The following is a 17,716-nucleotide window of genomic DNA, read 5'->3' as shown; positions in this document are numbered from 1 at the left end:
TAGACACATGAAAAGGTGCTCATCATCACTAATCATCAGGGAAATGCAAATCAAAACTACACTAAGATCTCACCTTACACCTGTTAGAATGGCAAAAATATCCAAAACCAAGAGTGACAAATGTTGGAGAGGCTGTGGAGAAAAGGGAACCCTGATACACTGTTGGTGGGAATGCAAACTGGTGCAGCTACTATGGAAAACAGTATGGAGATTCCTCAAAAAGTTAAGAATAGAAATACCTTATGACCCAGCCATCCCACTACTGGGTATCTATCCTAAGAACCTGAAATAAGCAATTTCAGAAGCTCTATGCACCCCTATCTTCATTGCAGCATTATTCACAATAGCCAAGTCATGGAACCAACTGAAGTGCCCAGCAACTGATGATTGGATAAAGAAGTTGTGGTATATATATACAATGGAATACTACTCAGCCATAAAAAAGGACAAAGTTGTCCCATTCACAACAACATGGATAGACCTTGAGAGAATTATGTTGAGTGAAATAAGCCAGACAGAGAAAGACGAACTCGGTATGACTCCACTTATAGGTGGTAGTTAACGTATGGACAAAGAGAAATGATCGGTGGTTGCCAGGGGAAAGGGGGGTGGGGGGAGGGCACTAGGGGTGAAGTGGTGTAACTACAACATGACTAATAATAATGTACAACTGTAATTTCACAAGGATGTTAACTTTTATAACCTTAATAAAAAAAATAAATTAAAAAATTAAAAAAAAAAATTATTCCTTGGGGCTGGCCTGGCAGCTTAGTGGTTAAGTTCACACACTCCGCTTCAGTGGCCCCGGGGGTTCACAGGTTCAGATTCCAGGTGCAGACCTATACACCACTCATCAAGTCATGCTGTGGCAGCCTCCCACATACAAAATAGAGGAAGAGTGGCACAGATGTTAGCTCAGGGACAATCTTCCTCATCAAAAAAAAATATATTCCTTGAGAGAAAGAAATTAAGATATTTAGTTCATTTTTATGTTAATTTTATTAGGGTATTATGTACATAGAATAAAATTTTAAGTTTATAGTTTGATGAATTTGGATAATTACATACAATCATGTAACCACACCATAATCAAGATAGAGAAGAGTGCCCTCACCCTAAAACGTTTCCTTGTGACCCTCTGTAGTCAATTCCCTTACCTCGCCTGACTCCCACTCCAAGCATAACTGATTTGTCACTATAGCTTAGCTTTTTCTACAATTTCAAATAAATGGGATCACACAGTACATAGTCTTTTGTATTTGGCCTCTTTTGCTTAGCACAATGTTTTGAAATGTATCCATGCTATCCTGTGTATTAACATTTATTCCTTTTTTATCGCTAAATAGAATTCCACAGTATGGAGATAAGGTGTTTATTTCTGTCAAAATCAGATAAATGATTAAAACTACCCGTTAGTAGAAAATAACTGCCATTTACACGCAGCAACAACACATTTTTTTAAGGTCACAGATGTTCTAAATGGTTTAGTATTATCAGAGTTAAGTTAAAAGTTCTACAGAAAATAACATAGGCCCAGTTTTGGTAAATTCTGAATCTAAAAGGGAAAAGTTACGGAATTGACACTGACAAAGATATACAGTCCAGTAGAAGAATCTCGTAAGAACTTAAACACAACTTTTATATGACAGATATTCTAAGTTGACTCTCTCTAAAATCTATTCAGTACATTCTTAGCATTCTATAATTTAACATTTTCAATATTTTCAAACAACTCAAAAGACTACCACATGTGGCAACTTAAAATTTTTCCTGGAGCAAGTAATTAGCAGTTAAACCCACTCTCCCTTCCAGTATCCATATCTCATTAATGTCTTCTAATTTCTAATAATTAAACAGTAAATTCTATGATAAAGTTTTAGAGGAGAGAACAGCTGTTGGTGGTGGCAGAATTGAAAAGTTAAGGGATCTAAGACAGTTGTGGTTTTTAACCAGAATACGCACATTTAAGATAATTTAAGGAATGAATGTCCTGAATTTTTTTTTACAAGTATGTATTACTTTCATAATCAGAGAAACCAAAGGGATTGAAAAGTAGAACATTAAATTCTTTAGTGGTTCAGACGTACTAAACATAAGAATTAGAAGAAAAACAATTTGTGAAACTATTTTAAGGAATGCTTTAGCCAATCCAAAAATTACTCCTTGAGATGTAAATAAAACTTAAGTTAAAATTTGAAAAGTAACTAACTTATGGTGGGTAAATGATTGTAACTCTAATTAAAAATATCAACTAGGGGATAGGTACCTACCCAAGAGAAATGAAAACCTATGTCCATACAGACTTACAGGTGAATGTTCACAGCAACATTATTCACAATACCCAAAAAGCAGAAACAACCAAAATGTCCATCAACTGGTGAATGGATAAACAAAATATGGTATATCCATATAACGGAATATTATTCAGTAATAAAATGGAATGAAGTATTGATCCATGCTACAACATGAACCTGAACCTGAAAAACATGGCTACATGCCAGACCATTTATTATTGTATAATTTCCATTTACACGAAATGTACAGAACAGGCAAATATATGGAAAATCTACAGAAAGTAGATTAGTGGTTGCCTGAGGCAGATGATAAGGTATGACTGAATGGACATGAGATTTCTTTTTAGGGTGAAAGAACTGTTCTAAAATTAGATTGTTGTGATGATTGTACAACTCCGTAAATTTTCTAAAGTTCATTGAATCGTATGCTTAAAACAAATGAATTTTATAGTACAAACTTATACCTCAATAACCTGTTAAAAATTGTACACACACACAGGGAAAGTCAGGAATCCATAAGAAAAAATTTCATATTTGAGAATGTGGAAATTCAGGTTTCTTCATGAATGACAATGATTTTTAGTTACCAAATTTTTTATATAAGTCCCAAAGTACTACCTAAAAAATAAATAAAAATATTCAAATAAAATGCTCTCTCAAGCGCATGCACAGATACATTAGTACAAATAAAAGAAAAGGGTATCTGACTCACGGGTAGCCATCAACCTACCTTGTCACTTAGAGGTGGTCGATTCATAGGACTAATTCCTTTTCGAATTCCAGATGCTTTTCTGGCTGCAAGGCCAGTGATAACTGCATAAGGACGTCTCTTTCCAGGTATTACTCTTCCTCGACGGCTCAGACTATTCTTACCAAAACCTGTAGGAGAGGGAAAAAAAAAAGAAGAAACAATATCAATCTAAGAATACAACTGAGGGGCACACAGGTCACAAGATATCTTATTTCTTAAACAGGGTGGAGGGTATGAGTTTTATTTTTTATTATTATTTATATATTTCTTATATTATTTACATATATTTCTTTTGAATTACAGAAAATATTTCATTTTTTTAAGAGGCAATAAGCTGCAGTAGAAAGGGTCCTGTTGCTATAATGGACTGTAAAGGACCAGAGGATTCTCACATTTCCCCTCTAGCCATCCTCTGTCTGGTATTACTGTCTCAATAGATAGGACAGCCTCAACTTTCCCTGTGCAGTGTGTTAGCCGCTAACCACATGTGATTATTGAGTACTTGAAATATGGCTAGTCTGAATTGAGATGTAACAATGTACAATAATTCATTAATAATATTATATTTATTATATGTTGTAAAGATATTTTGGCTATATGGGGTTAAATAAAATATATTATTAATATGTGGCTCACATTTTATTTCTGTTGGATAATGCTAATCTAGAGTGGAGTCACTATCTCATCTCCCATTTACTTACTACGTTGCAATTTGGCTTCTTTATTTTCAGTCCTACCATATGCAAACTGCTTTTGCTAAAGTTCCCAGTGAGCTTCAATGGACGTATTTTAATATCTGTGGCATATTACATTACTGACTTTGCTTTTCCATTTTGTATCTTATCTATTTAAATACTTTTTTCTGATTATGAAAAAATAAACGTGCTCACTGCAGAATTCTTAGAAACATATAAAGTATAAATAAGGAAATAAAAGTCACCCATTATCCCACCACCTAGAGATAACCACTAACATTCTACATCTCTCTAGTCTTTTCTTTTACTTGTATGTATACATTTAAAAAGTTAACATTTTTAATTCCAACCATTTTTTTTTTTTTTTGAGAAAGATTAGCCCTGAGCATCTGCCACCAATCCTCCTCTTTTTGCAGAGGAAGACTGGCCCTGAGCTAACATCCATGCCCATCTTCCTCCATTTTATATGTGGGACACCTGCCACAGCATGGCTTGACTAGCTCGGGATCCAAACCAACAAACCCCGGGCTACTGAAACAGAGCACATGAACCCAACCGCTATGCCACCAGGTCAGCCTCAGTTTCAAAAATTTTTAAGCAACTCAAAAGACTATCACTGGGCTGGCCCACGGCCAAGTGGTTAAGTTCATGTGCTCTGCTTTGGCAGCCCAGGGTTTCGCCAGTTCAGATCCCAGGTGTGGACATGGCACTGCTCATCAGGCCATGCTGGGGCAGTGTCCCACATAGCACAACCAGAAGGACCTACAACTAGAATATACAACTATGTACTGAGGGGCTTTGGGAATAAGAAGAAGAAGAAGAAAAAAAGACTATCATTACATGAGGTAATTCACAATTTTGTAGTACCAAGTGCCTAGAAGGTGGACTGAGTCAATCTTCTAGCAACCACATCTTATACTCTATATACTACTTTCTACTATACATTAACACTACATTGTGAATATTATCCCATGTCCCTACATTCTTTTATTTCATTAGTTTTTAATGTACCACACTTGATCCAATCAATTTCATACTAATCATTTTAGCTACTTCTAATGTTACACTGTTATAAATAACCTTGCCATAACAGTGTAGATAACACTTCTATACACATTCATGATTATTTCCTCAAGTCTCTAATAAAAAAAGATATAAGTTTCTAGAGAACAAAATGCTGTATCAAATAGTAAAGCAAACTCTTAAGAATTTTGATTCATACTGTAAAAATTCCCTCCAGAATGACTATATTTATTTACATTCCCAGGAAGATAATGGTGCCACTTTTTCCATATTATTGACAACTCTAAAAATTAATTCTTTTTAATCTTTACCATTTAGTATTTGAAAAAAAATCTTGTCTTACTTGGTAGTTTACTAGTGATAATGAACATTTTCCATGTGTTTTTTTGCTATCTGCCTTCTTCCATTTATGAACTGTCATATTGATAAATCCGTTTTCTAAAGTCTAGTTCTAATTTCCTTGGCTACTTTGATAAAAGAATTACATTACATTTATAACTGATTTTTCAAGAATTGACATATTTACAATACTCAGGAACACAGTATGGCTTTCTACTTATTCAAGTCTTCTTTTGCCACTAAATTGGCTCCATATAGTTTGAAGATTTTGCTCTTACAGGTCCTGCACATTTCTTTTTAAGCTTATTACTAGGTATTTTTATACATTTTGTTGTCAATCACAAAAAAATATCCTTTTCTAAGAATAATTTTCATATTACCATTCCTGGCATTACAGAAAGCTACTGAGTTTCTTGTTTTTTTTTTTTGAGGACGATTAGCCCTGAGCTAACTACTGCCAATCTTCCTCTTTTTGCCGGGGAAGGCTGGCCCTGAGCTAACATCCATGCCCATCTTCTTCTACTTTATACGTGGGACGCCTACCACAGCATGGCTTTTGCCAAGCGGTGCCATGTCCTACACCCAGGATCTGAACCAGCGAACCCCGGGCCACTGAGAAGCAGAACGTGCGAACTTAATCACTGCACCAGTGGGCCGGCCCCACTACTGAGATTTTAATTAATACCTTTTAACCAACCATGTCACTGAATTCACTTATTACTTCTAATAGTCTTTCAAGCTATTTTCTTGGGATTTCTGAGTGACAATCATATCACCCACAAGTGATACTGTCTTCTTCCTTCCAATAATTACACTTTAAAATCTTTTATTTCTTAACGCAACTGCCGGAAATTCCACAGAACCATGCTAAGTAACAATTGTGATACTGGGCATTCTTATCTTAACTCTAATTTTGGGGGGAATGTTTTCAGAATGGTATCCTGTATAATATTACACATCTGAAGTATGGTAACAGGTCTTCCAACAGAAAAGTTTCATGGTCAAACTAAATAAAGTAAAATAGTTTTCCCTACTGTAGGATTTCTCAGAACTAATGTGTGTGATGAATCTCTAAAACAGTGATAACATGTCACTCTCAAACTTATCTAATTCCAGAACGTTTTTGTGTGGTGTACCCATTTTAAGGCCAAAATCTAACAAGAGAGGAAAACTTGTTATATTATGATGGTTGAACCCTTTACCAATTTAATGTCATTCAGCTCCCAATTCATTCTTTACTGCCATGCTTCTCTTAATGGAACATTTCTCTTACCAGCTGGCACAATGTTAAGCTTTGTCAGTAGAGGGCGCTGGAGGGACTCTCGAAGAACAAGAGGCTTTTCTTCCACCTTTCAGTGTACAACTCAAGGCTTATTCTTGTGGCATAGGATACCCAGTGGCACACATTATCCCTCTCCCACAAGCTGAGACTATGGTAAATAAAGCAAGAGAGGCACGTACGGCACAAAATCTGAGCGTGAGTGACGCCTTAAATTTTGGTCCCTAGGCATCTGTCTAAATCTAGTCCTAGGCATCACTACAGTTGTGGCCCTGCTCATCCTCCAGTGAAAGCTGCATCACACCCACAAATGGCTTCCCAGTGAGTTTCACCAGCATGGCAATTCAGTATGGTGGGGAGTTCTTCCAGATTGCTTCCTTTCTCGGCTGCTGTGCCTCAGTCCTAATGGTACTGATTTTACTACTTTTATAATCAGAAAAGAAGCAATAAGTTACAATTTTTTCTTAAATTTTAAAATCAAATTATTGCCGCTCTGTGTGTGACTTCCTTCTAGAATTGCAACCAAATGGAAATTAGGCATGCTGGAGGAACCTGTATATTCAAATTAAATCTACATCTACTTGCTGTTTTTATTTGTATTAAATAACAAAGCAGGTAGGCACTGTGCTGAGTACTTTAATCTAAATGGGAACTTGATGAGGTTCACGCTATGATCTCAATTTTGCAGGTGAGCAAAATGAGGTGAAGGACAGCGACCACCCAGAGGTCATAGTTAGAAAATAGCAGTCATGAGCTAAGTGGAAGTTTGTGTGGCTCCAAAAACTGAACACTTTTCCAAACTTTAGTTATATAAAAACTAAAGAATAGTAAAAGGAAAATATAACCTATGGTATATTTCCAAAGATGAAAAAACAAGTATTATAGAAAAGTGGGCTCTGAGCTAGGTACTACAAAAAGGGCAAGATTTGAATAGGAAGATAGACATGAAGCGACAAGTACAAAGATGGCACAGCATACTGAGAGACAGTCTAGGGAAAAGGATAAGAAGTAAATGGATGTAGCTAGCCTCAAATCAGAGAGCTTTAAGTGGGGATAAAAACCGCACTTGACAAGGAATGAGGGGGTCACAGAACTCAAGATCAGATTACATCAGTCTAGAAGGCAGTATCTTTTTTTCTTTTTTTTAAAGATTTTATTTTATTATTATTATTTTTAAAGATTTTATTTTTCCTTTTTCTCCCCAAAGCCCCCTGGTACACAGTTATATATTCTTAGTTGTGGGTCCTTCTAGTTGCGGCATGCGGGATGCCACCTCAGCATGGCTTGATGAGCATTGCCATGTCTGTGCCAAGGATCCAAAACTGGAAAACCCTGGGCAGCTGAAGCGGAGCACGCACTTAACCACTTGGCCACGGGGCTGGCCCCTAGAAGCAGTATCTTAGAGTGAATGGAAGAGGGAGAGAGAAGGCAGTGAGACCATTTCAGATACTATTGCAGTCCTCAACCATGATATGATACAGGACTGAGAGAGGAACAAAGAAATGTGAAAGTACTCCAAAAGAATGAATTGGTAGAGCAAAAAGAGAGATTAAATAGATGAATTTCTTAATACACCAAAGTTTTATGCTTAAATGAGAAAGACTCATGAGAAAGAATACAATTAATTAAAAGGAGAAAAGTATGGGATAGAATTCTATTTCTGGGTGCCTTCTATTTCTGACAGTTACTGTCATTGTTCTCATACTCATGATTCTTTCCACTAACTTTTATTTCTCTCTTATCAGTGGCTTCTTCTCCTCTACCTTCTAGCAAACCCGGATCATCCCTTCCCTCTCCCTCCCTTTGTATGTCTGAACAAACTTCACTAGCTGTACCTCAGTTTTAGCAATGGTTCTATTTTTCACTCTTTCATTGCACATTTCACAAATAAAGACCTTTACATATTGCTTCAATTTCTCTCCGTTCTTACCCTCTGTAACCTTCATATACTCTGAAAGCACTATGAAGTACTGAAGACATCATCTCATGCAATAGTCTTTTCTTAGTTTTCATCCATTTAGCCCCTCCAAAAAGTTCTCTTCTGTCTTTCCAGAGGGTCTTCATTCTCATTACTTGAACTACTATCTCTGAAGATCCTTTCACATTTTCAGCTCCATCGGAGGGGCAGTTTAGCCACATACAGAGCTTTAAAAAAATTCCATAGGCCCTACTTCTGCAGATTTTCATTCAGTAGAAATGAAGCGCAGCCAGACTATCAGTCTACTTTATAAAGCTCTACAGGTGCAACCAAGGCTGAGAACAACTAAAATTAGAGACAGGAATGTTCATCTTTCCTTTGAAACTCTTCAAGAATTTCTTTGACACCAACATCCACTTGCCTCAATAATTTCTGGAGTCTGATCACTTACATGAAGATTTGAGAAGTTTTCTAGGAAATGTCATATCACAGAATGTATGTAATCATACAACTGGTTCCTTTCCAAAGCAATATACAAATATTTCCCTGTCTCTTCTACCAAACTTTTTTGTCTCAGGACCTCTTTACCCTCTTAAAATTTATTTAAGACCCCAAAGAGTTTTTGTTTCTGTGGGTTTACGTTTACTGATACTTACCATACTAGACGTGAAAACTAAGACATTTAAAAACTACTTATTATTTCATTAAAACAAGAGTAATAAACCCCCTCCATGTAGGACAAACAACATCTTAAACGAAAAGTAAAAACTATTTTCCAAAACAAAAATATTGGCTAGGAAGAGCAGCATTGTTTTCCATTTTTGCAAATGTCTTCAGCATCTGGCTTAATGGAAGATAGCTAGATTCTCATATCTGCTTCTGCACTCAATCTGTTTTAACTTTCACATGTTGTGCAGACTCTGGAAAAGTCCAATGTACATTCATGAGAGAACAAGAGTAAAAACACAATTAATGTCTTAGTATTATTATAAAAATATTTCTGACCTTGTGGACCCCCTTGAATCTCAAGGATTCCCCAGGGTCCCTGGACAACACTTTGAGAACCACTGCTGTACAGTATTCCACCATTGAAGGACACTGTATGAGTATTTATTGACTGACCAAATTATATTTCAGGCACAGAATTAGGAAGAGTTTATTCACGTATTTGTTCAGCCATCAAAAATAATTTGAGTGTGTGCCAAGGGCTCTCTGTCCTACTTGTTCTCTTACCTCAAGTGAACATCCTCACTGAAATTACAACGTGGAAATCTCAACTTCTAACCAATCAGAGTTTAATATCTCTCTGCACATTCAGTGACAGCAGCAGCTGTTCTATTTTAGGCCCTGTCACATGTAAGTGGAGAACATACAAGTGCAAGTTCAATCTTACAAGATCCTAAGCTGCCCCTAGACATCATTTATCTCAAGGCTCAGATCACAAACCCCATAAAAGGAAAGCTTTTCTGTTCCCTTATGGACCAGATTCTATTTCACCTTATCAATTAAATCGCCACTGATTTTCTTAGCACAAAATCCCTATCGAAAGTCCTATAGTACTACTGGAATTTCTCTTATAACAATTCTCAACTCTGTTTTCTTTTTTTTTTTTTAGAGGAGATGCTGGAATTCTTTTTTTTTTTTTTTTAAGATTGGCCCTGAGCTAATGTGTGTTGCCAATCTTCCTCTTTTTTTTCTCTTCCCCAAAGCCCCCCAGTACATAGTTGTATATTCTAGCTGTAGGTCCTTCTAGTTGAGCTACGAGGGACACCACTTCAGCATGGCCTGATGATCGGTGCTAGGTCTGCACCCAGGGTCCGAACCAGTGAAACCCTGGGCCACTGAAAGTGCGCAAACTTAACCACTTGGCCACGCCACAAGGTGGCCCCTCAACTGTATGTTTTCTATCTTATCTGTTATCTAACTTCTCTCTGTTACTCTGTTGAAGTAAAAGACCACACCTTTACATACCCAGAGAACCTGGTCAGTTCAGAGCATTTACCAGGTATTTAACATATAGTTAGCATAAATGAATATAATTCTGGCTTCTATGAACTCTGAACTTATTTTAAAACAAATCATATAAAATACGGTTATGTTGAGTAACATTTATAAGAAATCTTTAAATATAATCACCGGAATTAAATATTCATTCGCTATAACTAAATACTTGTCACAAAATTTACTTGCTTGGGGTCAGCTGTTCAAGAAATTATTAGGGAAGAATAAATTTTTTTGGATGGTATAATTTCAGTTACAGACATATTTTGAGGATATGCTGGCATATTAGCTGTTAAACATAGAACTAAATATATTCAACCCACTGGAGAGTAGATTATCTTTTATGTTTTTCAACATATAGGATAAAAACTTGGGAGCTGGTTTATCATATACTTTTTCATATGTGTAAAAAAGTTGTAGAGTTTTTAAAATTTGAACAGAGATTTATTCTAAAACAGTGAAACAACTGCTAAAAAAGTTAATGAGTCATACATAATTAACAGTGCTCCCAGTTACTGCCTTAAATCCATTTTGGAACAAGATGGTTATAAATAAACAAGTTTCCAGATTACCGAAAATAACTATATATGTAGAGTTCCAAGATTCTTAGATAACATCTAAAACATTCAATTCTGAGTGTCACCTTTGGAGGATTTAACAAATCCTAAGGGTCTTGGATGATAAGATACAGTCTGGAAGTCATTTTCTATGCAGAATAGTAGTCTCCACATATTTAAAAGGTTCTCATATAGAAAATAGAGTTTGCTTTCTATAACTCTGTAGTATTAATAGGCAGACATGATTCAATTCAAATTAAGAAAATTTTCTAGTAAACAGAGCTGTCTCCAATAATGGAGTAAGTTGTCTTTTGAGGTGGTATGCTCTTTCACTGAATATATTTAAGCTGGAGTTATACAGTCATCCATCAGACAGACTGTTAAAGGAACATCTAACTGTGAAGGAGATAAGACCTCATGATAACAACGTTAAGATCCTTTACAATTCTATAGCCCTCGATATAATTTAAACTATATACTAAGGTTACTTTAAAATGACTTAATGTTTTTAAGAAACAGTGTTACCATCTATTTAAGGCAATTTAAATGTTTACCAGATTTTAAGATTAAAGGAAAACCAAAGAAGAGAAAAATACAAATCACAAAGGATACTGATATATTTCCTCCATGTTCAAAGTATGTACTAAAGATAGCATACTATGAACCCACAAAGAACAGCTCTTTATTAAAGCTTATTTGCAAAACTTACCAGAATTCTGTTGGATTCCCCATCGTACTCTCATCCTGAATTGCCGGGCACCACTTTGCTGGAGTCTTCTATTTAGTCTCGGAAAATTCTGCTTCTTTCCTTCCTTTCGATTCAATTTGATGATATCATCTGTGATAGAAGAAATGTGATGATTATTTTAACTTAATGACACAATTACTCTCTCTTTTTTTTTTAAAGATTGGCACCTGAGCTAACAACTGTTGCCAATCTTCTCTTTTTTTGTTTTTTGTTTTCTCCTTTTTCTCCCCAAATCCCCCCACTACAAAGTTGTATATTTTAGTTGTGTGTCCTTCTAGTTGTGGTATGTGGGACGCTGCCTCAGCATGGCCTGATGAGTGGTGCCATGTCTGCGCCCAGGATTCCAACCGGCGAAACCCCGAGCTGCCAAAACAGAGCTCCTGAACTTAACCACTCGGCTACAGGGCCGGCCCCATCTGTCTCCTTTTCTAGTTGATAGATTTCCTATGTTCCTAACTTCTTTTCTACTTTGAAAGCACTTCCATAAGAGGATAATAATGATAAGAAGATAAAAGCTCTAATCAGCCAATATACTAGGAGCACTGAAAAAAGGTTTTGTAGGAAAAGTTCAAATCAATAGCCCAGAGCAGATCTACCAATTAATGAAGATTTGTTATCCATAGTATTTCTTTCCCCGATAAATGTAAATAAGCGAAAGTCTGATTACAAAAATTATTCATACTTATTTTTCATAATCACAGAAGTCTCCAGTTTTTAAAGATGACCACCTTTCAATAAAACCATAGGTGGCCAAAAAATAAATCATTCAATTAAAACATTAAATTTCTAAGTTCAGCTCAATACAGCAAATATTTATGGAGTATATACTATGTGCAATGAATACAGATGGCAAGCTGTGCTGTAAGAAACAAAGGAAAGTAAAATATCGTCCCTGCTCTCAATAAGTTTAAAATTACTGATGGAAACAGACATGTAAATGGTAAATACAAAATTAAACAAGTACCATAAAAAAGATAAAGTACAAGAAGAAAATACTATTAGTTCTCTACTCCACTAGCAAAGTAATTCAGAGTTTCCTTTCCTTTCTCTGCTGATCTAAGCCTCATTATTTCCAAAAACACTTTCAAACTCCCCAAAGTAATTCACAAACACCACATTGTTCAAATTCCACAACAGAAAAACGTAAAGATTACGAAAGTAAATGTACTCCAAATTCCTATTTGCATCTGTTAAAAGGAAGTTACTAGAAGCCAAAAATACTCATTTTAGAAATATCCATTTTTCCACAGTCTCAACTCCAACATTAATTTTAATGATTGATAAAGAAAATAAACTAAAGAAATTGAACATGGTCAACAACAACTTAATAAAATTTAACAAAACTAATTAACCTCAGTTATGTTTTCCAAAGTGCTCTAAACACATAATCTAACAATTATATTAATATAATTAGTCTTTTCTGAAGTCAAAGAAGGAAATATAGATAATAGGGATCCTTTCTTACATATTACTACTCTATCTCATCTACCTGCTATCTTTAAGACTCTCAATCACATTCAAACAAATACTTGAATAAAATCATTCAAATGTCCCCCAAAGTACTTCCTTATCTCCTTGAGATCAATCCTTCAACTACAAGAGTTCATCAAAGTTAAAGACACTCAAAAACAGTTTAAAAAAAAAAAAAAGGTTTCATGAACATCAGATACATGAACTTAAATTTTCAGTGAGCAGAAAGGGAAAACTACAGTCAGAAAGACACTACTTTGGAAATACTACTTTCTTTTTACAAGATGCTACTTCTTCTTCACCAGAAGTCTGAAATCTCAGAGCCATGAGAGCAAACCAAAGAAATGAATTTGGTCTGGGGACCATTAAAAAAAAAAAGCAGAGTATACTTTTGACTAACCAGGTTAATTTTAAAGAAGAGCATTATGGAATATAACATAACTAAACATTAAAAGTAGCAATGCATATCAAACATAACATTTTGTTTTATATTTAAACATTTTATTGTCTAAATCCTCAAGTTAAATGTGGCAGAGAGGATTCTTCTAATTCAAAAGAAGAAAATGGCTTTCTCCTACTCAAGGAGTAGATAGGGTAGGTAACAGAAGGAAAAAAAATACCAAACCATTACGATGAACTACTTTTATAAGTTTCTTTTATAACACTAAGGGTATATACACGGTAATAATAATACTAGTAACTGAGTACTAACAGGCATTCTTCTGACATGTATTCATTTAATTCTCACAATTCTATGAAATTATTATACTACCCATTTTCAAATTAAGAAACTGAGCCACAATAAGGCCAGTTTATCGGTAACCAGAATTAGATTCTAAAACCTCTCCAGGTACGATCACAAAGCATAATATTCACAATATATTCACAAAGCATAATAACTGTGAAATAGATATCATTTCTTCATCCCATCTCTGTAAAATTCTCATCAAAAAAAAAAAAAGGCACCTGACAGAATGCTGTATGTTCTTGGAGAGGAGAAAAAGGGCCAAGCTCTACTTTAGCCATCCACAGCTCTGCATTTCTACCTATTTAGAGAAGTTTTCTTCACTTGTACATCCTAATGACCAAACAAAATACATACAAAAAACCTAGAAACTTAAGAAACGCATTGGTTATGAAAACACACGTTTAACACTTCCTACAACAGCTAAAGCTTGGGGCCCTAGAGCCAGACTGAAATCCTGGCTCCACCACTTACTTGTTGTTTGAATTTAGGGAAGCTATTTAATTTCTCTACACCTCAGGTTTTGTAAAATGGGAATAACAATAATAGCTTAGTGTGTGTATATGTCATACAATGCTTACTGTGTACCAGGTACTGTTCTAAACGGTTTATATATGCCTACTGGCTCATTTAATACAACCACCCTCTGAGGCAGACAAGCACAGTTATGCACCTTTTTACAGATGAGGCACTGAGAAGTCATCTGCCCATGACCACATGGCTAATAAGTGGCAGAGGCAGGATTTGAACGGGGACAGCGTGGTTCTGGATTCTAGGCTCTTTCTCAACAGGAGCTCATACCTCATAGAACGGTTATTATGAGGATAAACCGAGTTACAGATAAAATGCTTAGTCCAGTGCATGGCAGGTAGTAAGCATCAATAAATATCCGTTATTATACTTTTTCTTGGCCTTATTAACTCAAAAGATTTCTCATTTCTATAGCGTTCATTATTGACTAGCAGTAAGACAAGACGAGGCCAAACCTATTATTTCTGATGATTTAGTTAATTCATATACTGGGATCTGACTCGTGGCAATCAGAGAAACCAAGAGTTCTTGACTTTTGACTAAACCTTTGCAGATAAACCACAACAAGAGAAAGCTACCATCCTCGGAAAAGTTACACAGCGGCACCCATGAGTCAGGTACTTCTCAAATATCCAGAAAACTGTGGGCCACAGAAACAGCAGGCAGCTGACCACATCTAACACCATGACTTGAATCCCGGTAAAAACGGGATTACTTTTTAACCAGCTGAGCCGAACAGAGAGACTAGTGCCTCAGTAGAGTTCGGTGGGAATTTTTAATTGAATCACCAGTCCTCCCGATTTTCACACGATCCTCACCAAACCACTCCCCCCTTCTACGTGCTAGACTCCGCGCCGTACCCGGCTCCCGTCAACCCTCGTAATTGTCCACCTCCCCCCCCCCCCCCCCGCCCCCGGTTTCTGCTTCATAATTTTCTAATCAACGAACCGGGAGGCCTGGCTAAGGAGAACGCGCTTCCCTAGCGCCGCCTAACACAGCACCATCTGATGAAGTCCCTGCCTGGCGCTGTGTTCCGTCTGCCACACGCTCCCGGGTCGGCGCCCCGCGGGCTGGCGCCTGTCACAGCGACAACTCTCGGGGGCGTCCCTCCGCTTCTCCCACAGCGCCAGGCAGAGGCCGGGCGCAGAAACGGCCAACCAGCCCCTCTCGGGCAGCACGGATTTCCAAGGCGCGCAGCCCCGCCGGGGCTCTCCAGGAGCCTCCTCCGGAGGGAGAGCTTAGGCGACCTTCCCCTCTCCCCGAGAACGCCCACCGCCAACACGCTCCAGGCAGCCCCGCCGAGCGATCCTCACAAAGAGCCGGCTCACCCGCGAGTGGTAGCGCCTCTTGGGGGGGAAACGGTCCGCACCCCTGGCCCCTCCAACCCTCCGGGCCCGGGCGCCCCCCGCCCCCACAGCCCCTCCTCAGACAGCCCAGCCGCGGGGACGCCCGGGTCCCTCCGGCTCGACCCCCGCACCAGCCTGTCCAGCCTCCGCGCCCAGGGCCCTCCCCTGGTTCCGCCCACCCGTGAGAAAACTCGATCGACAACGGCGGCCAACTGCCCCTTCCCCCACAAACCGCGGGACTTGGTTCCACCCAGCCCTCCCCCCACTCCAACTCGGTCCAACTCGGCTCCTCACCCAAAGACATATCAATTTTGTCGAGGTTTTCATTGCTGCGGGCTTTCGGTGGCGCCGACGGGGTAGCCGTGGCTCCCACTAACCGGGTACCAAACCGGTTCATGACTCGAGACGTCGCGCCGGGACCGACAGCCGTGAAGGCCAGAGGCTGAGGCCTGCCACCTCCCACTCACGCACGCAGGCTCGCCGCACCGACGGAGCGCGCACGCGTGCTGGCGGCCTTCTCTCCCTCCCACCCGCGGCTGCGGGCGGGCTACAGAGACGAGCGGCCGACGAGAGTCGCCCCACGCGGGGACTCGCTCCTAGCGGCCCTTGCCGGACGGGAGGAAACACTGCACCCGCAGCTCTGGGCGCCTGCAAGGGCTGCTGTTTTGGCAGTTCGCTTTTCAGCCCAAGTTGGGGGGTGCAGGACCCTGAGCACCTCAGAATCACATGCCTTAGATGAGATCATGTTCCTCCGTGTCCTTCGAGTCCCTCCTGCTACAGAAGGGCCCCCTAAGCTTTGGTACACACGAACTTTTCACACCCCACTGCAATGCAGCCTCGGAGGCAGGACAGACCCCTGCGAGTGTAGACTGCAGAACCGCGTCCCAGCTCTCCTCTCCCTAGCCAGCTCCTCCACCTGCAGCATGCGGAGTCGCCACGACTGGACGCCAAGCAGAGGCTGCAGTCACAATTCTTGCGTCACCTTACCTTACCAATGAAAGTGAATGCTTACGTTTCCCGTATCTGTACCACTTCTCAACTGGCACTCAAAACATTTTGCATAGTACTAGCTACCTTAATAAGACCTCATCTTCCCTTGGGAGAGGGGTAAGTACGTACCTCTGCTTATTTGACTGCATTTTTCTCTAATTCATTTGCATTTGGAATTGATAGGAGGATTCATTTTCTTTCCAATCATCCCTATAGGAAAACTTTTTAATATTTCATGAATTCCTACGTAATAACCTTTTTTTCCCCTATGTACAAAATGTGATATTCCCTCTCTTCTTACCTCCTTCTCCTCCTTTAAAGTAACTGCGTTTGTGTGGAAGCATTTAGGTTATGTCATCGTCATAACAGTTTAAATTATCTAAGACATTTACGTCTAAGGAAAAAATCAAGGGCAGGTATTCTGTCCCTTTAGAAATCTCTGCCACCTTCCTCCTCTCTACTTCTTAAAATGTCTTTTTGCATAGAAACGAATCGGTGACCTAAAGTATCTCAAAACCACAGTAGCCTGTACTTAATTTAGTTTTTCCCCAAGACAAAAATATAACCATATAAGAAGAGTGAATCATCCGAGAACACACCGATGAAGGGGTACAACAGACTTTAATGGTGGAGGAAGGGCTCAGAAAGACCCAAGAACAGTATTCAGCATGCCAAGAAGAGTAGCATGTATGCTCTTAGCACAATGTGCTTCATTTTATTACTGTTCCACCCTACAGCCATCAGCGCTTTCCCAACTGCTAAGAACTAGGGAAAGTGGGTTATAGAGCTGGTAGTACATGGGAGACCTAGGTTTTATTGAGTGTTACCTTTCTCTCACTTCAGACCTTCAATGGGTGAACTTGGGAGAGTGTCTGGGCCTCATACTCCTCTTCAAAACAAGCAGGTAGTTATACTAAATTATGTAACTAAATAAAGAATCCTAAGATTCCTTACAGTTCTAAAATCTCCTAAGTACAAGACATTTTTCTCCACACTATCCTTCTCTCACTAGAAATAACTTCTACAGTC

At 38.6% G+C, this 17,716-nt stretch overlaps 2 protein-coding genes across 15 annotated transcripts in view; one reads left to right on the top strand and one right to left on the bottom strand.

Annotated features, from left to right (window-relative positions):
- The window catches only part of FYTTD1 (forty-two-three domain containing 1), a 28,989-nt gene extending 12,622 nt beyond the window's left edge, over positions 1-16,367 (bottom strand). Inside the window, exons 1-3 of the mRNA XM_001501465.7 lie at positions 15,992-16,367; positions 11,567-11,695; positions 3,025-3,173 (exon numbers count right to left, since the gene is read on the bottom strand). Coding sequence (XP_001501515.1) covers positions 3,025-3,173; positions 11,567-11,695; positions 15,992-16,094 — 381 coding nt within the window. The 5' untranslated portion in view covers positions 16,095-16,367. The remainder of the gene's footprint in view (positions 1-3,024; positions 3,174-11,566; positions 11,696-15,991) is intronic.
- Positions 16,323-17,716, top strand: part of RUBCN (rubicon autophagy regulator) — a 68,124-nt gene continuing 66,730 nt past the window's right edge. For 2 of the 14 annotated variants that reach the window (XM_023623585.2, XM_023623577.2), the window contains exon 1: positions 16,471-16,804. In XM_023623585.2, the coding sequence (XP_023479353.1) occupies positions 16,692-16,804 (113 nt within the window). In that variant the 5' untranslated portion in view covers positions 16,471-16,691. Of the gene's footprint in view, positions 16,805-17,530; positions 17,592-17,716 lie in introns of all 14 variants that reach the window. The other 12 variants (XM_070243613.1, XM_070243607.1, XM_070243595.1 and 9 more) reach the window with 11 other exon arrangements.

The sequence above is a fragment of the Equus caballus genome, chromosome 19 (assembly GCF_041296265.1).
Source record: "Equus caballus isolate H_3958 breed thoroughbred chromosome 19, TB-T2T, whole genome shotgun sequence".
NCBI lineage: Eukaryota > Metazoa > Chordata > Mammalia > Perissodactyla > Equidae > Equus > Equus caballus.
The sequence above is the reverse complement of the archived record's forward strand: the minus strand, read 5'-3'. Positions and strand labels throughout refer to the sequence as shown.